Source organism: Leucoraja erinacea, chromosome 5, assembly GCF_028641065.1.
Source record: "Leucoraja erinacea ecotype New England chromosome 5, Leri_hhj_1, whole genome shotgun sequence".
Taxonomy (NCBI): domain Eukaryota; kingdom Metazoa; phylum Chordata; class Chondrichthyes; order Rajiformes; family Rajidae; genus Leucoraja; species Leucoraja erinaceus.
The window spans coordinates 57,375,109-57,400,347 of NC_073381.1; the positions used below are offsets into that span (position 1 = coordinate 57,375,109).

The window sequence follows — 25,239 nt, forward strand, 5'->3', positions numbered from 1 at the left end:
TCAGTTCCTGGAGATTTGTTGGTTAGCCATTTGAATAAGCAAATAATGGAGATAGGAATGTCAACAGAATATCCTAATATGTTTCCCTTTTCTTTAGACCTAATTACCTAGAAAATGGTATTGATATCAGATTAAGATGGACTTTTAATATTGACAGAAAAATAAATGTCACATGCATAATTTCTAAATGTTCACCAACTATTTTCTGTTTAGAAATTAAAAAAGAAAAGCAGAAAAAACCTTCAACCAAACCAAAGGAGAAAGGTAATTGGGTCTATTATGCAACTGTGGAACGAAAATTACTAAGATTTAAGTTTATGAACAAGTGAAGATTATGTGTTGGAAAATACCAGCTGCTGCACGAAGCCTGCACTACACCATAATACCAGAACATCATAATATAATGCTTCTCATTCATGGCCAACCAGCCAGCCATGTGTCCAGGAACGCATGGAAAAAGAAGAGTTGCTTAGAATTCCATTCATTCCTCTGCTTACATGTTTATAGTTTCTGCTTACAGTTCCTCCTTAGTACATTAGCTAGAATAATCTAGCACAAGTACAGTTATCATGGTCATTCAAGTCTGTGTTTGTAGCTTGCATGAGAAATGCAGCTAATCCAACTCGACAGCTATTCTTGCGCGCTGCTTTTCTCAGGTCTTGATTCCAATTTCCTTATGAAGGCCACAAACATATCTTTGTCTATTACCTTGTCAAGCAATGCATTCCCATATCCAATCACTAACTGTGTGAATAAAATTATTTTGTTCCCCTCTTTCTCATTTACCTTAAATTTTCAAGATTTCTTCAGTTCCTGGAGATTTGTTAGTTTGTAAATAAGCAAATAATGGATAGGACTGTCAATTGAATATCCTTTATTGAAGGCATTCACTCGAACCCAAAATGGAGTGCCAGGTACAATAGTGCATCAAAAAGTGACTCACCTCCTGGCATTGCAAAGTCTTTCTTCCATCTACAAGGCATAAGTCAGGAGTGTGATGGAAAACACTACACGTGCCTTGATGAGTGCAGTCAAAAAGCTTGGCACTATCCAGGACAAAGCAGCTCGCTTTAGTAGCTGAGACCCGTTGAGTTACACCAGCTTTTTGGGTCTATCTTCGCTTTACAAGTATCATATCAACCTCCCGAAACATTCATTTCATCCACCATCAATTGCAAAGTAATCAAATTGAGTATTGCTTTATTATTGTCACATGCACCGAAACACTGAATATGTTTCCCTTTTGTTTAGACCAAATTCCCCTGAAAATGGTATTGATATGAAATTAAGATGGACTTTTAATATTGTCAGACAAATATTTGTCATATGTATAATTTCTAACCTTTATCTTTTTAGAAATTAAAAAGGAAAAGCAGAAAAAAACTTCAATCAAACCAAAGGAGAAAGGCAATTGGGCGTATTATTGAATTATGGAAAGAATATTCCCAAATCTATCAACAAATGGTTGATGTGTTGCCAAATACTAGCTTCTACATGAAGCCTGCCCTATTCCATGAGACCAGAACATCATAATAAAATGCTTCTTTTCTTGGCTGACCAGCCAACCATGTGTGCAGGAACTCATGGAATAAGAAGAGTTTTTTAGAATTCCATTCACTCCTCTGCTTACATGGTTCTGGTTTCTGCTAACAGTTTTTTCTTAGTACATTAATTAGCACAATCTAGCAAGAGAACAGTTATCATGGTCATTCAAATGTGTGTTAGCAGCCTGCTTGAGAAATGTAGCTAATCCAATTTTGCAACTAATCTTGAGCACTGCAGGTTACTTCTCTCATGTCCTGATTCCAATTCCCTTATAAAGGCCACGAAAAATTCTACCTCTATCACTTCATCAAGCAATGCATCAAGTAATCACTCACTGTGTGAATAAAATACTTTTGCTCCCCTCACATTTTCTCATTTACCTTAAATTCTGCTGCTTTCCTGTAGATTTCCTACAGTCACTGTAGATTTGTTAGTTTGCCATTTGAATAAGCAAATAATGGAGACAGGACTGTCAACAGAACATCCTAATATGTTTCCCTTTCCTTTAGACCTAATTGACTTGAAAATGGTATTGATATCAAATTAAGATGGACTTTTAATATTGTCAGACGAACAGTTCTCACGTGAAAATTTTCGAAATGTTTACCAACCATTTTCTTTTTAGAAATTCAAAAAGAAAAGAAGAAAAAACCTTCAACCAAACCAAAGGAGAAAGGTAATTGGGTTTATTATGGAATTGTGGAAAGAATATTCCTAAATTTTAAGTTTATGAACAAGTGTACTTGATGGGTTGGAAAATACCAGCGGCAGCACGAAGCCTGCCCTATACCATGAGACAGAAACATCATAATAAAATGCGTCTTTTTTCTTGGCTGACCTGTAGATTTGTTAGTTTGCCATTTGAATAAGCAAATAATGGAGATAGGACTGTTAACTGAATATCCTTTATTGAAGGCATTCACTCAAACCCCAAAAGGAGTGCCAGGTGCAATAGTGCATCAAAATGTGAAGACTCGCTGTGTTACTCCAGTTTTTTGTGTCTATCTTCGCTTTACTGATCAACTACCTGAAACATTAATTCCATCCACCACCGATTGCAAAGTCATAGAATTGAGTATTGGCTTATTATTGTCACATGCTCTGAGAAACACTGAGTATGGTTCCCTTTTGTTTAGAACAAATTGCCATGAAAATGGTATTGATATCAAATTAAGATGGTCTTTTAATATTGTCAGAGTAATAATTGTCAAATGCATGATTTCTAACCATTTTCATTTTAGAAATTGAAAAAGAAAAGGCGAAAAAACCTTCAATCAAACCAAAGGAGAAAGGTATTCGGGTTTATTATTGAATTGTGGAAAGAATATTCCCAAATGTTAAGTTTCTGAACAAATGGTGCTGATGAGTTGAAAAAGACTAGCTTCTACATGAAACCTGCCCTATTCCATGAGACCAGAACATCATAATAAAATGCTTTTATTATATAATAAAACCATAATAAAATTCTTCTTTGTTCTTGGCCAGCCAGTCAGTCATGTGTCCAGGAACACATGGGAAAAGAAGAGTTGCTCAGAATTCCATGAATTCCTCTGCTTACGTTGTTCTGGTTCTGCTTATAGTTCCTCCTTAGTACATTAACTAAATTAATCTAGAAAAATAACTGTCATCATGGTCATTCCAGTCTGTGTTAGCAGCCTGCATGAGAAACATCGCTAATACAACTCCGCAGGTATTCTTGAGCACTGCCGGCTTACTACTCTCAGGTCCTGATTCCAATTCCCTTATGGCCACAATCAAATCTACCGCTACTGTCTTGTCGAGCAATGCATTCCCATATCTAATCATTCACTGTGTGAATAAAATACCTTTGCTCCCCTCACTTTTTTTCACTTACCTTATATTCTGTAACTTTCCTACAGTTTCTGTAGATTTGTTAGTTTGCTATTTGAATAAACAAATAATGGAGATAGGACCGTCAACTGAAAATCTTTATTGAAGTAATTCACTCACACCCAAAAAGGAGTGCCAGGTACAATAGTGCATCAAAAGGTGACCCGACTCCTGACATCGCAATGTCTCTCCTCCATCTACAAGGCATAAGTCAGGAGTGTGATGGAAAGCAATCCACTTGCTTTGATGGGTGTCATCAAGAGGCTTGGCACTATCCAGGACAAAGCAGCTCGCTTTTCTAGCTGAGACCCGTTGAGTTACTCCAACTTTTTGTGTCTATCTTCGCTTTACTATCAACCTCCCAAAACATTCATTCCTTCCACCACCGTTAGCAAACTAATGGAATTGAGTATTGGCTTATTATTGTCACATGCACCGAGAAACACGGAATAGGTTTCCCTTTTGTTCAGACCTTATTGCCCTGAAAATGGTATTGATATCAAATTAAGATGGACTTTTAATGGTGTCAGACAAATAATTGTCACAGTATAATTTCTAAATGTTTATCAACCATTTTCTTTTTAGAAATTAAAAAAGAAAAGCAGAAAAAACCTTCAGCCAAACCAAAGGAGAAAGGTAATTGAGTTTATTGTGGAGTTGTGGAAAGAATATTCCTAAATTTTAAGTTTATGACCAAGTGTAGTTAATGGGTTGGAAAAGACTACACAAAGCCTGCCCTAAACCTTGAGTCTAGAACATCATGATAACATTCTTATTTTTTTCTTGCCCAACCAGCTGACATGTGTCCAGGAACACATGGAAAAAGGGGAGTTCCTTAGAAATCCATTCATTCCTCTGCTTATGTGGTTCTGATTTCTGCTTACAGTGCCTCCTTAGTGCATTAACTAGGATAATCTAGCAAAGTAACTATTAACATGGTCATTCAAATGTGTGTTAGCAGCCTGCATGAGAAATGCAACAAATCCAAATCCACAGGTACTCTTGAGCGCTGCAGTTTACATCTCTCAGGCCCTGATTCCAATTCCCTTATGAAGGCCCCAAACAAATCTATCTCTACCACCTTATCATGCAATGCATATCACCTTATCACCTTATTGCACCTTATCAGCAATATTCAATCACTCAATGTGTGAATACAATACTTTTGTTCCCCTCAATTTTTCTCATTTACCTTAAATTTTGTAGCTTTCCTGTAGATTTCCTGCAGAACCTGTAGATTTGTTAGTTCACCATTTGAATAAGCAAATAATGGAGATAGGACTGTCAACAGAATATCCGAATATGTTTCCTTTTTGTTTAGGCCTAATTGTCCTGAAAATGGTATTTATATAAAATTAAGATGGACTTTTAATATTGTCAGACAAATAATTGTCACGTGCATAATTTCTAAATGTTCACCAACCATTTTCTTTTCAGGAATTAAAAAAGAAAAGCTGAAAAAACCTTCAATCAAACCAAAGGAGAAAGGTAATTGAGTTTATTATGCAATTATGTAAAGAATATTCCTAAATTTCAAATGAACAAATTAAGTTGATGAGTTGGAAAAATACCAGCTGCAACACGAAGCCTGCCCTATACCATGAGACTAGAACATCATAATAAAATGCTTCTTTGTTCTTGGCCAACCAGCCAGCCATGTGTTCAGGAATGCATGGAAAAAGAAGAGTTTTGTAAAATTTCCATTTACTCTATGCAGGTAGAGTTTAAAGAGTTAGGAAAGGACAAAAACATGCTTTTAATATAAAAGGATTTCAAATATTTTAATGATTTTAAGAATGATTCACTATGCCAGTATTTATTGTCACTCCTGAATTATCCAAGATCTGAGCAGGATTTAAAGAGCCTCAAATTATTCAGAGGACAGGTTTCCTTTCCTAATGGACATCATTGAACAAGATGGCATTTACATCAAGGTCATGGTAATGTCTTACCTACCAAGATTATTCATTTAGTTCCAGATTTGAACTTTTATTTCCCAATCAACACTGTTACTTAAGCGAACTGCTGCGTGACCATACACCTTTAGCCCAAAAGCTGTTGTTGACACAGGCTCCAGACCTTTCGTTTTCCAGCATTGACCAATATGGCAGGCAGTGTATTTGCAATGTCCTGTTACCATGCACCATGAAAAATGCTTGGAAAATTTATGCTGTAAAGTCTACAATTTGTTTCCTAAGTCTCCAAGCCTCTCTGACAGGTTAGAGTTTCTGTAAATTCTAATTGCACAATTTAAGATTTTTTGAATGTATTAATATGTATTTGCTTTTGTTCTGGCTCAAATTCCCTGAAAAATACGAATTGAGATGGTCTTTAATATTGTCGAATAAATGTTATATTCATGATTTCTAAAACTTTACCAACCATTTTGTTTGTAAAATTGAAAAACAAAAACAGTGGAGAAACCAAAGGAAAAACGTGATTAGGCATATTATATGGTTGTGGAAAACATTTCTCAGTTTCAACTTCATGAATATGTGGAGTTGATGGGCAGGAAACGACCAGCTGCTACATGAAGTCAGCCTTATACCATGAGATCAGAGCATCATAATGATATGTTTCGCTCTTGCCCCATAATGTAGACTGATGCACACTGAATGCAAAATTTGAGGATTGGTTATTAGGTTAATATTGTCACATGTACTGAGATACAGTGAAAAATGTTGTGCACATAGAAACCTAGAAACAGTTGTGCACATAGAAACATAGAAAATAGGTGCAGGAGTAAGCCACCTTCACAGCCATTCGATATGATCATGGCAGATCATCCAACTCAGTATCCCATCCCTGCCTTCTTTCCATACCCCCTGATCCCTTTAGCCACAAGGGCCACATCGAACTCCCTCTTAAATATAGCCAATGAACTGGCCTCAACTACCTTCTGTGGCAGAGAATTCCATAGATTCACCACTCTCTATGTAAAAAATGATTTTCTCATCTCGGTCCTAAAAGACTTCCCTCTTATCTTTAAACTGTGACCCCTAGTTCTGGACTTCCCCGACATCGGGAATAATCTTCCTGCATCTAGCCTGTCCAACCCCTTAAGAATTTTGTAAGTTTCTATAAGATGCCCCCTCAATCTACTAAATTCTAGCGTGTACAAGCCGAGTCTATCCAGTCTTTCTTCATATGAAAGTCCTGCCATCCCAGGAATCAGTCTGGTGAACCTTCTCTGTACTCCCTCTATGGTAAGAATGTCTTTCCTCAGATTAGGAGACCAAAACTGTACGCAATACTCCAGGTGTGGTCTCACCAAGACCCTGTACAACTGCAGTAGAATCTTCTTACTCTTATACTCAAATCCTTTTGCTATGAATGCTAACATACCATTTGCTTTCTTCACTGCCTGCTGCACCTGCATTCCTACTTTCAATGACTGGTGTACCATGACACCCAGGTCTCGTTGCATTTCCCCTTTTCCTAATCGGCCACCATTCAGATAATAGTCTACTTTCCTGTTTTTGCCACCAAAGTGGATAACCTCACATTTATCCACATTATACTGCATCTGCCATGCATTTTCCCACTCACCCAGCCTATCCAAGTCACCTTGCAGCCGCCTAGCATCCTCCTCACAGCTAACACTGCCCCCCAGCTTTGTGTCATCCGCAAATTTGGAGATGTTGCATTGAATTCCCTCGTCCAAATCATTAATATATATTGTAAATAGCTGGGGTCCCAGAACTGAGCCTTGCGTTACCCCACTAGTCACTGCCTGCCATTGTGAAAAGGACCCGTTTACTCCTACACTTTGCTTCCTGTCTGCCAGCCAGTTTTCTATCCACATCAATACTGAACCCCCAATACTTTAAGTTTGAATACTAATCTCTTATGTGGGACCTTGTCGAAAGCCTTCTGAAAGTCCAGATATAACACATCCACTGGTTCTCCCTTATCCACTCTACTAGTTACATCCTCGGCAGTTTGGTCATATAGTACATGTATACAATCTAGCATAGCACACCATCGATAAAATGTACCCAATGCTACCTTCTGGGCTATTCCAATAAAATCCTTCAAACATGTGACCTCCACCAAGACGGATAAAGATAGCATGTTCACTTTAATATTACCACCTGCAGGTTGTCCTCCAAGTAACATACCACCCTGACTTGGAAGTATATTACCTATCCTCATTCAGTTTCATTTGCCCACTGACTCAATCTTTCTTTATCAATTGCAGCATTACAATATTCTTATCACCGCTCCTTCCACCTATGGTTATATTACAGGTTTCAGGAGGGGGGTAGCTTAAGGGTTTTGATGGAAGGATATGGATTATGTGCAGACAGTTAAAAGTTGGGCTTCACATCATGTTTGGCACAGACATTGTGGACCGAAGGTCCCATTCTTGTGCTGTACAGTTCTATGTTCTGCGTTCCATTTTGGTTTGACAAAATATGTTTAAAACTCTCAGTGAATTTCAGTGTGCAAAGGGAGACTACTGTGCTCATGACAAATCTTTGAAAGACAACACATTTTGTGCAATTCCTAAATCAATTTTCCAAACAGTGTCTGCTGTCAGCAAACACTTTCCTGGTGATCATTTCTATGAAACTGTGGAATAACCACACCCTGCGCTTTGCTGGATAAGATCTTTGCATTCTGGAAGTTCTGGTCATTGTCTGAATTTGTTGCAGATGAAATGTACAACAGCTGCATTTTAACTCAACATTATGGTGGGATCAAGCACACTGTAGCACTGATGTGCAATGACCTCTATTGTGTTTGTAATTATTTCATTAAATATGCTAAAAAGCTTTCAACTGAAAAGTGCTCATTATTACAATTCCAGATATGACTCGACTCTATGCATAGTAACAATGACCATTCTAACATCCTGCACATTGTTAAGATCAAATGTTTATCATTTCAGGTATTTTGGTAATTGTCTTCCTTGTCACAGAATTATTTGTAATCAGATCAGTTTTCATTAGTAAAATCAGAATGTGGTAATAGAGGTGGCGAGAGCCAAAGTGCTCAAAATGTAACATTTTATTTTGGGGTACTAGAAATTGGAGCAATGATAAGAAATAAAATACATTTACTTATTGTTTGCAGGTATGCAATGCTGACATTGATTCAGAATGTGATCAGTTATGTGCATCCTAAAGTGAAAATATTTGAGGAGCCTGACTGACATCTTTGCCTGCAGACACTTTTTCTCAATAATTGTTGACATTCAACAAAAAGATACTGAAGATACTTCACAGTTCATGGAAGAACTGACAAAATTACCTGTAATTTTCTTACCGATGGAGTAGGTAGTTGCCATTAAAGTCATTTCCAAAACTATTCATCCAGACTTCAATATTGACTGATATTATAAGCAGATCTCTTTTTCCTTCACTGAGGAAGACACAAACAATCTCCCAGATGTACTGGAGGACAGAGGATCTAAGGGGGTAGAGGAACTGAAAGAAATTTTGATTAGGCGAGAAATAGTAATGGGTAGGCTAATGGGACTGAAGGATGATAAATCCCCTGGACCTGATGGCCTGCCTCCCAGGGTCCTCAGAGAGGTGGCTTTAGAAATAGTGGATGCATTGATGATCATTTTCCAATGTTCAATAGATTCAGGATCACTTCCTGTGGATTGGAGGATAGCTAATGTTATCCCATTTTTCAAGAGATGAGCGAGAGAGAAAATGTGGAATTACAGACGAGTTAACCTGACTTCGGTGGTGGGAAAGATGCTGGAGTCAATTATTAAAGAGGTAATAATGGGGCATTTGGATAACAGTAAATGGATTAGTCCAAGTCAACATGGATTTATGAAAGGGAAATCATGCTTGACTAATCTTCTGGATTTTTTTGAGAATGTGACAAGTAAAATGGATGAAGGGGTGCCAGTGGATGTAGTGTATCTAGACTTTCAGAAAGCCTTTGATAAGGTCCCGCATGGGAGACTGGTGACTAAAATTAGAGCACATGTTACTGGGGGTAGGGTGTTGACCTGGATAGAAAACTGGTTGGCAGACCGGAAGCAAAGAATAGGAGTGAACAGGTCCTTTTCAGAATGGCAGGCAGTGACGAGTGGAGTGCCGCAAGGCTCGTTGTTGGGGCCACAACTGTTTACCATATATATTAATGATTTGGAAGAGGGAATTAGGAGCAACACTAGAAAGTTTGCAGATGACACAAAGCTGGGTGGCAGTGTGAGCTGTGAAAAGGATGTTAGGAGGTTGCAGGGTGACCTGGACAGCTTGAGTGAGTGGGCAGATGCGTGGCAGATGCTGTATAATATAGATAAATGTGAGGTTATCCACTTTGGCGGCAAAAACAAGGGGGCAGATTATTATCTCAATGGGGTTCGGTTAGGTAAGGAGAAGGTGCAGCGAGACCTGGGTGTCCTTGTACACCGGTCACTGAAAGTTGGCTTGCAGGTACTGCAGGCAGTGAAGAAAGCTAATGGAATGTTGGCCTTCATAACAAGAGAATTTCAATATAGGAGTAAAGAGGTTCTTCTGCAGTTGTATAGGGCTCTGGTGAGACCACATCTGGAGTATTGTGTACAGTTTTGGTCTTCTAATTTGAGGAAGGACATCCTTGTGATTGAGGCAGTGCAGCGTAGGTTCACAAGATTGATCCCTGGGATGGGGGGACTGTCATATGAGGAAAGATTGAAAAGACTAGGCTTGTATTCCTTGGAGTTTAGAAGGATGAGGGGGATTCTTATAGAAAGATATAAAATTATAAAAGGATTGGACAAGTTAGGTGCAGGAAAAATTTTCCCAATGTTGGGCGAGTCCAGAACCAGAGGCCACAATTAGAATAAAGGGGAGATCATTTAAGACTGAGGTGATAAAAAACGTTTTCACCCAGAGAGTTGTGAATTTATGGAATTCCCTGCCACAGAGGGCAGTGGAGGCCAAGTCATTGGATGGATTTAATAGAGTGTTAGATAGAGCTCTAGGGGCTAGTGGAGTCAAGGGATATGGGGAGAAGGCAGGCACGTGTTATTGATAGGGGACGATCAGCCATGATCACAATGAATGGCGGTGTTGGCTCGAAGGGCCGAATGGCCTCCTTCTGCACCTATTTTGTTTCTATGTTTCTATATTTCCAGATATTCAAATCTATCATATTCAGCATTTGTCTCAATAGAAATAATCGAAATGGCACCTGACTTCTATGTGCTGGCAAACTGTTGCATTATTTCCCTCTCCTTTTCTCTCTAAAATCTAAAAGAACATGAACATTATTGTATTGGTGTTTTTGGTCCCTCTTTTTTTTCCTGCAGATTTGGCAAATGCATATTTGAGGCCACAATCCTATGAGACCAATATTAGAGCAACACTGAAAGTATGTTGCTTAAACCCAAGTAAATGCCAAAACGAAACAAAAATAATATCACTTCCACAGTTTTGAAGCTTTGTCCTTCCCTCCAAATAACCAGTATCTTATCCTATCCTTTCCTATTGGTGCCTGTGATCTTTTCACAGAGATTGAAATCTGGCAGCAGATCCCATCGAGTTATACTGAATAACAGCTGATTTGAAGAAAAATGAATTAACTGAATAGGACAGTTGGGAGTTGAATCAGTGAGATCATGAGGACACATTTTGTTTTTGGAGTTCTTTTACTTTTATTGGTTTGTCATTTTTAGTTTTAGCCTATTTTAGTGATTAATGCTGCAGAGCTTGGGTCAAATTCTTCGGCATGTGATATAAAGAACAACATTTTCTGAAAATTGAAACTCACATGGAACACAATAGAAGTAATCTTTTGAAATGAAATGTAGGAAAGGAAACATAAGCAATTTATGTGTGAGATGTTCCATTGGAAATCAGATCCACATTATTGAAATTCTTCCTTTGAAATTATGCCTGTGCCTAATAAGCTGATTAGAATTTAGCAGTGTTGTGATGTGAGAGGCTGTTGTTCGTTCCATGAAATTGGATTACATTCATCACCACTCTCTTCAATAAGGATTTGTCAACAAAATTTAAGTAGGTGATGGCCAAATGCATTCTCGGTGATTTTAAACCCTGATAAATAATAACTGCTGAATTAGAAATATATTCTCGTCTTATACAAGTCAAAAGTAAGTTGTTCATCATGAATTTTAAAATTATTTATTTAAACATTCTCAAAAGAATAAAAGAGATGAGGAACATTTAGTATGCACTGTACATCTGTCTCAGTCTTCAAATCTAAATATATAATATGGCTATTGGAACATAACAATTGTGAATGTTAAAAATGCTATTTACATAAATTTAAAAACGCAGTAGTGTTAAACTGAGACAATTACTTATACTTGTATGATATGTACATTGTCTTTAATGCTTGCATTTAGTTGAAAGCTATCACTTTCCCATTAATAGATTACTTTACTTTTACATTACTTTAGAGATACAATGCGGAAAAACACCCGTCAGCCCACTGAGTCCATGCCAACCAGCGATCACCCCATACACTAGCACTAACACTATCCTACACACTAGGGACAATTTACAATTTTACCTAATCAGATTAACTTACAAAGCTACATGTCTTTGGAGCATGGGAGGAAACTGGAGCACCCAGAGAAAACCCACTTGATCACAGGGAGAATATACAAACTCTGTACAAAGAGCACCCATAGTCAGGATCAAACCTGGGTCTCTGACGCTGTAAGGCAGCAACTCTACCACTGCACCACAGTGCCGCCCTTGTTTCAATTAGTTTCTATATTTTTTAATAAAGGTCCAAATAGCGTATATTCCACCTTGTGTGATGGAGATTTTTTTCTAAATCCAAAATTATAAATGCATCTTTCAAAATCATTAACAATTATGCTCCAAATAAAGGACATATGAAAACGTCCTCACTTATGCCCTCAAATGGCACAATTAGTGATTTAACATCAAATACATCTTATTAACAAAACAATCTGCTTCTTTGAGTCAGTATTGCTCTAATATATATTAATATTAGATTATGCTAATAGTTTATGCTCATCGTCCTGGATCCAACCATGTTCCTTCAAGCGGTCAATATTGTGTGGAGCCGCAGGTGATGGGCAAGGTTTTTTTTTTACAATGGAGGAAGACACGAAGACTGGGCCACTTAAGACAGTTAATGGAGACGTCTTAAGGACAGTCCGCGTTGCAGTTAAGGAGGTGCTGAATGTTCGAAGGCATTTGAAGATAGTTAAATCTCCCAGGCATGAACAGATATATCTGAGGACACTCGGGGAAGATAGAAAAGAAAATGCAGGCATCTTGGCTAAGATATATAAATCGTCATTAGGTGCTGGTGAAGTGAGTTAACCAGAGGCGCTGCCTGACCCTTTGAGGTATGTGAGAACTGTGTGCTCTATGTACAATTCCAGCATCTGTATTTCATTGTGTCTCCAGCATTCTTTTGAACCAAGTGTAGATGAATAATGTCTGAAATGATGGATATTTTCATATAAATGGGATAAAATGGTTGAAATAAAAATGTGTGTTGGGTATCATGAGAAATATCTGCTCCCTGATGCACTCAAACCTGGATTTCCTTCATCAGTAGGAATTCTAACAATTTCCAATGTCAGGATGCTTTAATTTGATAATGCAGGCATATCCTTATTTTGATGTTGGAAAGGTAGAATTTCAAAAGGGTTTTATTGGAAATTTCTACTTGTTATTCCAAGATCTTAGCTTGAATGCATTCCTCATGCTTCTTGATTTTGGCGTTTTAAATATTTATACGGGTTTTGCAGCTAAGATCCAAAATTAATCAAACACTGCTGCTGATTTTATGACTGAAATACTTCCAATTGTAATGTATTTTAATTAAGAATTATTTTTTCCTTGAGGGTATGGATGAATAATATATATTTGTTATACGGTTACTCATATTTATTCTTCCATTTATCTACAGAGCAAGGAAAGCTGAAAAAAGTAAAATCTGCTACAATAGCTACAACTAAAGGTAACAAAGAAAACATCTGGCAGTTTACAATGCATAACTTCATTATTTTAACTAATATTTTGGGTGAAAGTCAGAAAGTCTAGGGTCTATTTCTTAACTTTCTTCTCTAACTCTCTTTCTAATGGGCTTTCTTTTCCCAACACTTTCCTGCACTATCACGACTCTTTCTAACTTTCCTTACTTCTTTTATTTCTATCTCTCTTAAAGCTCAAAAAATGAAGGGGTACAACAAATGTAATAAGATATATGTGGTGTGTATTACTGTAACTTATTGTACTTCTAATTAAAAAAAATTAAAAAGAAATAAAAATAAAATAGAAAGTCAGGTAGATAATTTATGTACAAATCAAGAGCTATCAACTTTCAAAAACGGAAAGAGGGTATTGAGAGCAGCATATTTCAATGAATTTGGAAATAGATTTAATCTCTATCATCAAAACCAATTATCTGATAAGTACTGAACACTCCCTATTGCCTTTGCCCATCTATCTCTTTGTCAATCCAGATTCATTGGTATTGTTATATTAAAAGAGGATCGTATGGGCAGGAACACAAATGATGAGTTAAGAACAACTATAAATTGCAGCGGCAGAGTCATTACAAATAAATCCCATAAGAAAATTGCAGCACTGATTCTGGTCAATATTGTTGAACAAAATATAAAATACAGAAAGCTGAAATATTTTTGAATGCATGACAATTCAGTTTTAATGAAAAGTAAAGTTTAATGAAATATCTGGAACTTACTGCAAATTGTATGTCCATCTGACCTGAATAAGTATGCTAGCAGAATGGCAGAATTACTGGACTAGTATTCAGAGGGAGGATTAAAAGCAATCTAATGATACATGTTCAAATCTCACTGCAGTAATGGAGAATTTAGATTCAGCTTAATAACTAAACACAGAAATGAAATACCTTGGCTCTATAATGAAGATGATGAAACTATAGTTATGAAATTACACTGGTCAGAAACAGGCCCTTCCACCCACCACGTCCATGCTATCCATTGGATTTATCCGTAATAATCCTATTTGCCCACATTAGGTTTGAACGTTCGCATGCCTTGACTGTTCAGGTGCCTGCCTAGATGCCTCTTAAATTTGTGATTGTATCTGACTCCAACACGTCATCTGACAGCGAGTTCCAGATAACAGCATGCGGAAAATAATCCTCTGATCATTAACAAAAAACTGTAGATGCTGGTAATCTAAAATAAAACAGGACATTTTGGAAATACTCAGCAGGTCTGACCACATCTGTGGGAAGGGAAGCAGGCAATATTTCAGGCTGAAGACCCTTCACCAGATATAGAAAGAAATTGACACTCCTGAAAGCAAAGTCTCCGTTCTTACTCACTAACTGCTCCCATTCACTTATTGACTGAGCAATCTTGTTTATAGCTTTTCTCCATGTGGTCACCCTGGTTTACCCTGTTGGTGACCAACCCCCCCCCCCCCCCCCCCCCCCCCCCCCCCCCCCCCCCCCCCCCCCCCCCCCCCCCCCCCCCCCCCCCCCCCCACCTCATCATGCAGAGTAACAAGCTTCTTTTTCCTCTTTGTCAGTTCTGACAAAGGGGGTTTTGATCACAAATATTCACCTCGTTTCTCTTTCCATAGATGTTTAGTTTAGTTTAGTTTAGTTTATTGCCACATGTATCAAGATACAGTGAAAAGCTTTTGTTGCAGGCTAATCAATCAGCGGAACGACAATACATGATTACAATAAACCATCCACAATGTAAAGATAAAGATAATGATAAAGGAAATAACATGAATAATATTTAGTGAAAGATAACGTCCAGTAAAGTCCGATCAAAGATAGTCCGAGGGTAATGAGGTAGAAAATAACTCAGGACTGCTCTCTAGTTGTTGGTGGGATGACTCGGTTAACCAATAACAGCTGGGAAGAAACTGTCCCTGAATCTGGAGGAGTGCATTTTCACACTTCTATAAATTCTATCAATAATTAATGTTTTGTAATGTTTGCTGAATATTTAAGTAACATTAAAGAATGACCAATATTGAGCTTCATTCTATTGTTTGCCAAATGTTTAGAGGCTGAAACCATGAAGCAAATGAAGCCAAAACCTACGGAAAAAGGTAATGAAGATTAAGCCAATATATTAATCTGTTTTTATAATGCCCTACTCTCTTTCCTGACATTGCCTAAAGTACAAAACTACCAGTGAGTCTCCGAGGATAAATGAATATGAAACTGATATTCTTAGAATGGAGTAACCTTGGATTTGTCCAGTTAAACCAATATTTGTCCATACAAAGTCATCCCATAAAAAGTTATGATAATTTTGAAAAAATATAATTAATAAAATCAAAACTAAAATCTGTAAAGCTTGCCTCCATGAACAATCTCTGAACATTAAAAGGCGACTAACTTACCAAATCTGCTCTGATGCAGTCTCAAAATGAGGATGTAAATAACTTGCATCAACAATAAGAGCTGACAAATTTTACGTTGTTTGTTTGGGTAAACCACAATATATAACGTCGTTGCGTCATTATCTCCTATTTTATGCTATCAACCGGAGTTGAAATTGGTCTCACTTTGTGAGAATATGAAATGCCTGCTAACCAATGAATTAAGAGTAGTTTTTCATCAGGCAAAGGGCAAAACATAGATAGCTGACATATCAGAATATTTCCTTTCAAAAATTACCCAGTCTTCTTATGTCATATTCTCATTAACTCCCAACAGCCAAAAAGCCAAAAGTAAAGAGTAAGTGATCTTCATTCAAATGTTATTAATATTGCTTGCAATAATATTTACTTGGCATTGTAGGTGACTTTGAAAAAGCTGTAGATTTTAATATCAGTGGCGCTGGTATATGTATTGTAAATGTCTACATAACATTTTCCATCCTGTGCTTTTAATATACTGATGCCATTGTGTCGGAGAATGGATTTGATTCAGACTTGAAATTCTCTGCGATAATATTCAGCCTTTAATATTTATGCAATATCAGATTCAATGAAATATATAGTTGTTTTGCTTTAACAAAGGAGTTCTAAGTTTGAAATTGAATTTAACCATGCATATTGAATGATTAAGGTGGAAGCATATATGCTTAACTCTGCTTCAAACATTCATTTTATATAAATTTTATGGTAATGCAGGTGAAGATCAATTTCTATCCCAATGTCAAATTCCAAAAAGACATGTGGTCCCGTGTTCAGTACATACATGAACCAGGGCATTAGAACCTCAGCAAGTTGGAATCGGGCTTGTCATCTGGTTTTCAATATATTATACTTCAGGCTTGATTTTCTTTAGGCTGAACATTAAAACACTCTTGAAGGCCTACTTGAAAAAAAACTTATAAAGATCTGTCCCAACAATAAATGACCTATGAAGAATTCACCTTTTTCTTTCAAAATGCTGCATATAACTTTTAAGCAATTATGTACACTGCTGAACAATCCTATTTTTATGGGATGGTTGATTAGTATTGCAAAAACTTGAACATGAAAACGTGGGTGAAAATGCAGTGGGACACTGAAATTGAGTGTGATTACTTGACAGAAAATGAAAAACTTATCAAAATTGTTCAGCCTGTGAATTTTCATTCCAAAAGCTGAGTCATCTACAGAATCTTTGTTCTCCGCCAACCAACAACCTAGGTTAAAACAAAATAAAGAGGCATTGTGATGGGATCAGTTTTGCAGTTAAATCCATTTATTGGCAGATTGCTGATGTTTTATTCAATTGTGCATGAGTTGAACCATTATGGATGGTAACATTCACTATGCCCTTGAAGGAAGCACAGTTATAGCCAGCCTTTATCTGTGGGCCTAAACATGGCAGGGATATTTCTTGTGTATTCCTCTAAAATAAGAAAACATAAATTTCACATTACTGAAGTCGAAAACTCCTTGAGTCAAGACATGGGGACTTTGGCAGTATACCTACGACAGTAGCATCTAAAGCTGAGTAAAGGAAAAACAGTGTCAACAGCATTCCATCTAAACAACAAGGAAGCTAAGCGAGAGCTAACTGTCTTCGTTAACAACAGGCGATTGGACTTCCAAAAAACACCCACTTACCTCGGTGTAAAGCTGGACAGGTCACTTACATTTCATCAACACCTGGCTGGTCTCTGCGACAAGGTCATGGCATGTAGCGGCCTCATCCAACGCCTGGCAGGAACAAGTTGGGGAGCCAGTCCATCAACTCTTCGCACCTCTGCCTTAGCTCTTGTGTATGCGCCAGCTGAGTAATGCGCACCCGTATGGAGTAGTAGACATACTAGCCTGGTAGACACGAGCCTGAACAGCACCTTACGAACCATCACTGGGTGCCTTCAACCTACTCCAGTCGAGCAGCTCCGTATACTTGCAGGCATTCCGCCTGCAGGGATCCGAAGGCAAGCAGCAACTCTGACACTATCTCGTCGTGCCATGGACCCAGATCACCTCCTCCATCAGGCTATCAGCAGAGAGCAGAGGCCACCCCAACTGAAGTCCCATCACCCCTTTGCTCCACATGGAAAACAACTCCTAGCATCCATCCAGCCAAATGAGACAAAAGCACACTGGATAGCCACCAAGTGGTCACAGGAGTGGAAGGCAACCTCATCTCCATTACACAGCTACATCTCTTCACCAGATAAAAGCTTTCCCGGGTCTGACCTCCCCAGAGGAGCATGGGTGAAGCTCAACAAACTTCGTACTGGAGTTGGGCGTTTCAATGCCAGCATGTGGAGATGGGGACTCCTCCAAAGCCCAGCCTGCAAATGTGGAGCAGAACAACAGACAGCCAACCTTGTCATCTCTGGGTGCCCGCTCTACCACCCACCAAATGTAGCTCAGGGTCTGGCAAACATTGACGCAGAAACAACAGGCTACTCAAAACCCGGCTTGAGATCTAACTATTCCTTTGGTTTATGTTTCATTCGCAAGAAGAAGAAGAATAACAGATCAGTTTGCAGAATCAGACAGACAGACATATTAAGTGAGTCCATAACACGGACTTCATTACATGCAGAACTCACGGATTTCATTATTCTATCTCCGTTACACTGACGACTGCATCAGGGCTACCTCCTGCACCCATGCAGAACTCCCGGAACCAACCTGACCTCCCGGTGGCTCAGCACTTCAACTCCCCCTTCCATTCCGTATCCGACCTCTCTGTCCTGGGCCTCCTCCACGGCCAGAGGGAGCAACACTGGGAATTGGAGGAACAGCACCTCATACTCCGCTTGGGGAGTCTGCATCCTGGTGGCATGAACATTGAATTCTCACAATTCTGTTAACCCTTGCTGTCTCCTCCCCTTCCTACCTCTCCCTCAGCCATCGGGCTCCTCCTCCTCCTTTTTCCTTTCTTCTCCCCACCTCCCCCCACCTTCTATCAGTCTGAAGAAGGGTTTCGGCCCGAAACGTTGCCTATCTCCTTCGCTCCATAGATGCTGCTGCACCCGCTGAGTTTCTCCAGCATTTTTGTGTACCTTCGATTTTCCAGCATCTGCAGTTCCTTCTTAAACTCTTAATCATGGAATTAATTAACTTCCGACACTTTGTTGTTACTTCTTCCAAAATTAATGAAAACTAAAAAAACACCCCAAAGTGAGCTAGACTTATAAAAACCCAATCCAAGCCCTAATTATATTTCATGGTGGGATAAATGTCAGTCACAAGGAAGCTTCAATATAGTTATCACCAATGTCATGGCAATATGGTCATTATATTAATCAAACGTTAACTTAAATTGAATGTTAATTGGATGAACTTCATTTTTGGAGCTCAATTTGCTCCCATAAGCAGAAGCATTGGCTTCTGAGGACAGATTCCTGGAGCTAGGTTTCTGTAGCAATGTCCATGTCTTCCACTCTTGGTATGTAGTAGAGTACCCTGCACTTCAGCTTTCTCGATAATAAAGGGTTATCCATGCTTTGCTTGCTATCTTTATGAGACATTTACATCTGACAGATTTGACTTGAACCAGATGGATTAATATGTAAAAGTTGGAATATCTCTTACATCCCTCAATCCAATTCTGGGAACATCCCTTCACTCTTTGAACTCCACTTATCTCTGCTTTGGGATAACCGCCTCTTTTTAAAGGATCTGTCCTTTATTGATGATCCTTCATCAATACTTCCAGTGCCTCCAGAAACGGGAAACTTCCCACAGCCCAGCTTCTTGATATGTTTTGAATTTTGACATATTATTAGGTTACTAAATGTTCTCTGTAACACCCATTTTTACCTGATTGTTTGAGTTTCTTTCTTTTTTTGTCAGGTGCACAATTAGGATTCGTTGCTTCATTGCTGCCCAAACATGCTCTTTGCTGCCCTTAACATACATGGAAACTGATACCATCGATGCCTGCCTCTTAGCTTCACTGCATTGCCCACACCACATTGCTGTAGCTGGTCTCATAATAGGCAGCTAAGCAGGTTGATGTTCAAATATCTTCATAATCTTCTTCTCTATAGTAATCATAAGGCTCCTACTGAGACATCTCCACAGGAGTAACAGATCTTAAAAGATGCACATGATTAATGACCCTCTGGTAATGGTAACAAGGCAAATTTTATCAATGTCATTATTATGGTAATTACCACGTTAATATACTACATGTTGAATATGGATGTTGAGACTGATATCCAGTTAATATTTGTGTACAATTAAAGTTGAATTCCTGTGCACCTAATTCAATTGTTTATTAAATGTTTAGAGGCTGACACTGTGAAACAAGTGAAACCAAAGCCTGCAAAGAAAGGTAACTTGAAATTAAAACAATGAGATATTTATGCATATTTCCAACCTCACAAGAAAACTTTAATTTAGTCTCGAGAGATGAATGGGTTATCATATCAAGCATTATGCATGCCAGTTTACAGCTCCTTTTGGCAATAGAAGGAAATAGGAAAGTTGATTTCAATTCAGTTAGATGTTGCATGCTAATCTGTGCATTATAAAATCCTTCAAAACCATCAATTACATTGCTAATTATGAAACATAATTAATGACTTCCTATATCCACTAAATCAGCCGTGATCTTATTGAATGGCGGTGCTGTCTCGAAGGGCTGAATGGCCTATTCCTGCACCTATTTTCTAAATGAAAGGAAGCCAAATGGACAATCCAATGGACACCACACAATGCAAATAAAAAGATAAGACCCTTACAACATGCAAAGCAATTCACATCCTTCTGCAGTTGTACATGACCCTGGTGAGACCACACCTGGAGTATTGTTTGCAGTTTTGGTCTCCTAATTTGAGGAAGGACATTCTTTCCGTTGTGGGAGTGCAACGTAGGTTCACGAGGTTAATTCCCGGGATGGCGGGACTGTCATATGATGAAAGAATGGAGCGACTGGGCTTGTGTTCACTGGAATTTAGAAGGATGAGAGGGAATCTTATAGAAACATATAAAATTATTAAGGGATTGGACACGCTAGATGCAGGAAACATGTTCCCGATGTTGGGGGAGTCCAGAACCAGGGGACACAGTTTAAGAAAAAGGGGGAGGCCATATAGAACTGAGATGAGGAAAAATGTATTCACACAGAGAGTTATGAAATTGTGGAATTCTCTGCCTCAGAAGGCAGTGGAGGTCGATTCACTGGATGCATTCAAAAGAGAGTTAGATAGAGCACTTGGGGCTAGTGGAATCAAGGGGAATGGGGAGAAGGCAGGAACGTGGATGATCAGCCATGATCACTTTGAATGGCGGTGCAGGCTCGATGGGCTGAATGGCCTACTCCTGCACCCATTGCCTGTGTATCTATGTATCTATTACATGCTTAATTTTGAGTCAGTCATTGCCAATGCATTTAATGAATTAAATCACAGACTTCTTGTCGAAACACAATAATTATTGTATGATCACCCTCCAAAATCAGAGGCTATGAGTTGACCTGATAGAAGTATAAAAAATTAAGAGAGGCAGAGCTAAGCTAAACAATCTAGTTTTTAATCTAAGGTTAGTTTTTTCTTATTGGGAATATCAAATGTTAGAGGGCACAGCTTTAAGGTCAGTGGGGGAAAATTTAAAGGCGAGTTATGGCACAAGACTTTTACACTGAGAATGGTAGCTGCCTAACCACACTGCCGGGGTTGGTGGTGGAGGCAAATACGATAGTGACGTTTAAGAGGCTTTTAGATGGGCAAGTGAATGAATGTGCAGGGAATGGAGGGATATGGATCACATTTAAGTACAAGGTATTAGTTTAAATTTGTACATGTTTGGCACATACATCGTGGGCCAAAGGGCCTGTGCCATGTGCTGCACCTATTTAGGCGCTATGTTATCTTCAATATGACAAAATACTTACCTTAGATTTTTTTTCGAACAGCAGGAAAGCCTAAAGTCACAAGTGAGTAACTTCTATGAAGATGTCATTGTTTTTTTAAATAATATTTCATTGGTATAAGGATATTTACATTATCAAAGTTAGTATAGTTACAAAGCAAATGTGTTCAATTGTGAACATTTATACCTGTTTGAATGTCTGCTAACATTTCTGAGAAACTAGATGTAAATCAAACTCACTGCCTATTTAATATATTGAGACACAGGGCTAATTAGTTATCACTCCAAATACATAATGGCTATTTTAATGTCTCTAAAATAATTTTAGTCTTGATATAAATTGAATTTCACTTACATTCGATCAATGAAGTGGCCTGACTTGCCGAGGTTGAATATTAGAAATCAGTTTCTGCATTGTCAGTTTGTACCTTGCAGCATTTGTGTGTAATAATGCAAGTTGTCTGTGCACCACAGAAAGATGGAACTGATCAGCTTCTCAGTTGGTTAGTCCATGAAATAATAACAGAACATGTTGGATACATTAAGTCATCCAAGGAGATCTGGGCAAAGAAAAATGTTTCATGTTGAAGATCATTCATTAGATTTCCACTATCTCCAGTCTTTTGATTTTCATTCTGCATCATCTGTAAATTGCATATTAATTTTGTGAAGCTGTTTCAGTTCACAAATTTGATTTGGTTTATTTTGCTACTGATAAAAATAAAACAGAAAGTGGTCAGAACATTTGTTTTCTTTTTTGTTTCTCATATAAACCCTCTTCATGCATTAGAGCTGAGGAAACTAGGGCAATTTTGGATCCTTTATCCAAGCGCATGTTTCCTCTGCTTTGAGTTAATCATCACGCAATCACAGAACTGTTAGTGCTCCGCAGAAGGGTTTTCAGGCCATTGAGTTTGTACCAGCTCCCAGTACGGCAAACCTATCAATCTCATTCCCCCATACTTTCCCATGCACCTTTTTTTTATTGCTAATGCTTATTCAACATCTTTTTGAAAGCTCTGATTCATTCCGTTTCCACTATCTCTGTTGGCAGTAAATTGTAACTATTCTCTATAATCATGTTTCTATGTTCTTCTCAATTTTGGATGTCTGCCTCCTGTTCCATGAACCAAATGCGAACTGAAACATACTCTGTCTACTTGTTAAATTCAATAGCACATTGAATACCTCAGTAAAATCAGCAGTCAATTTCCTTTGCTCCAAGGGGATCAATCACATCTTCTTCAGTCAAAATCATTTCTGTGATCTCTTATCAAGTGAATATTTTCAATATGCTCTCCACATTTTTCAGATCCTTCATCGTGAATTGATCAGTTTGGATATAATACTCTAGTTTTAGGCTCTCTAGAGGACCATAATACTGTCCGGCCAAGATCATCTGGGAATCCTTACCAAAGAAAGTTTTCAATTTTTCCACATTTATCTTTCTTTATATTTTAATTTCTGCAGCTTTGCCCAATCTTTTGGCAGTCTATCCCTATTCTTCTCTATGACCATTTTTTACTGCAGTAAAATAACTTTGTTTATTTTACAGACAAAGGCTCTATATAGCTGTTTCCTCATCTGATTTTCAGCCTCAATCAAACTCTGCTGTTGTCCAAGCTTTCTGTGCGTATTTTTGCTGTGTTAACTAATTAAATATTCCAAAGTGCAAAAAGACTTCTATTTAACTCTGCCAAGCCTGGCTGGTGCAGCAAGTTGGTGTGTAGCATTTCCGTGCTGTGCAGGAACTGAGGATAATCGTTTGATAATATCATCAGTGGTTGGTGCAACCAGTTATTTGGTTAACACTTCTTTCATTCTACTCAAGGAATCTCACTTCAGCTCATTTCCATTGGAGGATTTTACTGCCTCTTAAATTGGCATTGGTGGGGATGGCAGTCACTATTGTTTCACTGATGTCCAATAATTAATACATATATACATAATTATTAACAAATATATTACCTTAAATGTACCTTTAAATAATTTTATGACTGTATAATATTGATAACTTTATGTGTATATCTAACAGTTGTCTAAATTGTGGTAATCTTTCACAACATCAGAGATGGAAATAGTTAACATTTCAAGTTGAAGACATTCTAACAGAATTTTTTATCAAACCTTTCAACAGTTTGAAATAATAACAATTTATCTCCATCGGTGCCTTGATACCTTATGGTTATCCTTGGCATTTTCTGTTTTTAATTCTGATTTCCAGCATTAGTAATAGTTTAATGTTAGATATAATATCTGGTTGATGTTCATCCACACATAAGATTAATACTGGGCCTAATCCAATGTTTAGAGGCAGAACCTGCGAAGCAAGTGAAACGGAAGCCCGAAAAGAAAGGTAACAGAAATGAAACCAATTAAATGTTTATGTGGTCCTCTAACAGCAGTTCTCCTACTTTTCCCATTACTCTAAAGCAGGAGAACAGTGTGTCCATGATGTATCTGACTCATCCTGTCCAGCACTCCATTGATACTCTCTTAGAATGGAGGAAAATGAATGTATGAACCGGTGTTGCATGGGGACATCTATAAAACGTCATTTGACAATAGTAGTAACAATAAATGTAATGTCAAAGAATAATTAATATAAAACACAAAATAATATTCAGTTCAAATACAGCTCCTTAAGTACTATGAATATCAGCACAAGCATTGATGAGCATTGACTTCAGTTAACAAATTCCACATTTGTTAACTGAAGCGTAGCAAGAAGTGAATATGAATAAATTGAGAAAGCAGCGGCTTTATTTTTATGTACGATTTGATATTTTTTACATTGGCCAGTAGTATAAAACTAATATTGCATCAGGAACAAATTATGTGCTTCATCGGTGACATTCCTTCCAAATACAGTCACAAGTGGGGATGTTTGATTATGAATACACAATTTCAATTCCATTCCATTCACAAATTGGAGTGGCACATTGGTGCAACTGGTAGAACTGCTGCCCCACTGTGTCAGAGACCCGGATATGATTCTGTCCTTGGCTGTTGTCTGTGTTGAGTTTGCACATTCATCCTGTGATCACATGGGTTTCCTCCGGGTGCTCCGCTTCCCTCCCACATCCCAAAGACATGTGGGGTTGTAGATTAATTAGGCTCTGTAAATAACCCAATAATGTGTGGACAATAGGTGCCAGAATAGTAGGTCATTCAGCCCTTCGAGCCAGCACCGCCATTTAATGTGATCACGGCTGATCATCCCCAATCAGTACTCGTTCCTGCCTTCCCCCATATCCCCTGCCTCCACTATCTTTAAGAGCCCTATCTACCTCTCTCTTGAAAGTATCCAGAGAACTGGCCTCCACCACCCTCTGAGGCAGAGAATTTCACACTCACAACCCTGTGTGAAAAAGTGTTTTCTCATCTCCGTTTTAAATGTCTTACCCATTCTTAAACTGTGGCCATTGGTTCTGGATTCCCTCAACATCAGGAACATGTTTCTTGCCTCTAGCATGTCCAAACCCTTAATAATCTTATATGTTTCAATAAGATTCCCTCTCATCCTTCCAAAATCCAGAGTATAAAAGCCCAGCCGCTCCATTCTCTCAGCATATGACAGTCCCGCCATCCCGGGAATTAACCTTGTAAACCTATGCTGCACTCCTTCAATAGCAAGAATGTC

At 38.2% G+C, this 25,239-nt stretch overlaps 1 protein-coding gene across 39 annotated transcripts in view; it reads left to right on the forward strand.

The window, feature by feature from the left end:
- Positions 1 to 25,239, forward strand: part of trdn (triadin) — a 270,827-nt gene that overhangs the window by 239,588 nt on the left and 6,000 nt on the right. For 33 of the 39 annotated variants that reach the window (XM_055635706.1, XM_055635681.1, XM_055635691.1 and 30 more), the window contains 12 exons: positions 214 to 264; positions 1,357 to 1,407; positions 2,171 to 2,221; positions 2,787 to 2,837; positions 3,982 to 4,032; positions 4,834 to 4,884; positions 13,267 to 13,317; positions 15,375 to 15,419; positions 16,033 to 16,053; positions 20,014 to 20,058; positions 21,640 to 21,660; positions 23,908 to 23,952. In XM_055635706.1, coding sequence (XP_055491681.1) covers positions 214 to 264; positions 1,357 to 1,407; positions 2,171 to 2,221; positions 2,787 to 2,837; positions 3,982 to 4,032; positions 4,834 to 4,884; positions 13,267 to 13,317; positions 15,375 to 15,419; positions 16,033 to 16,053; positions 20,014 to 20,058; positions 21,640 to 21,660; positions 23,908 to 23,952 — 534 coding nt within the window. The remainder of the gene's footprint in view (positions 1 to 213; positions 265 to 1,356; positions 1,408 to 2,170; positions 2,222 to 2,786; positions 2,838 to 3,981; positions 4,033 to 4,833; positions 4,885 to 13,266; positions 13,318 to 15,374; positions 15,420 to 16,032; positions 16,054 to 20,013; positions 20,059 to 21,639; positions 21,661 to 23,907; positions 23,953 to 25,239) is intronic. The other 6 variants (XM_055635684.1, XM_055635712.1, XM_055635714.1 and 3 more) reach the window with 4 other exon arrangements.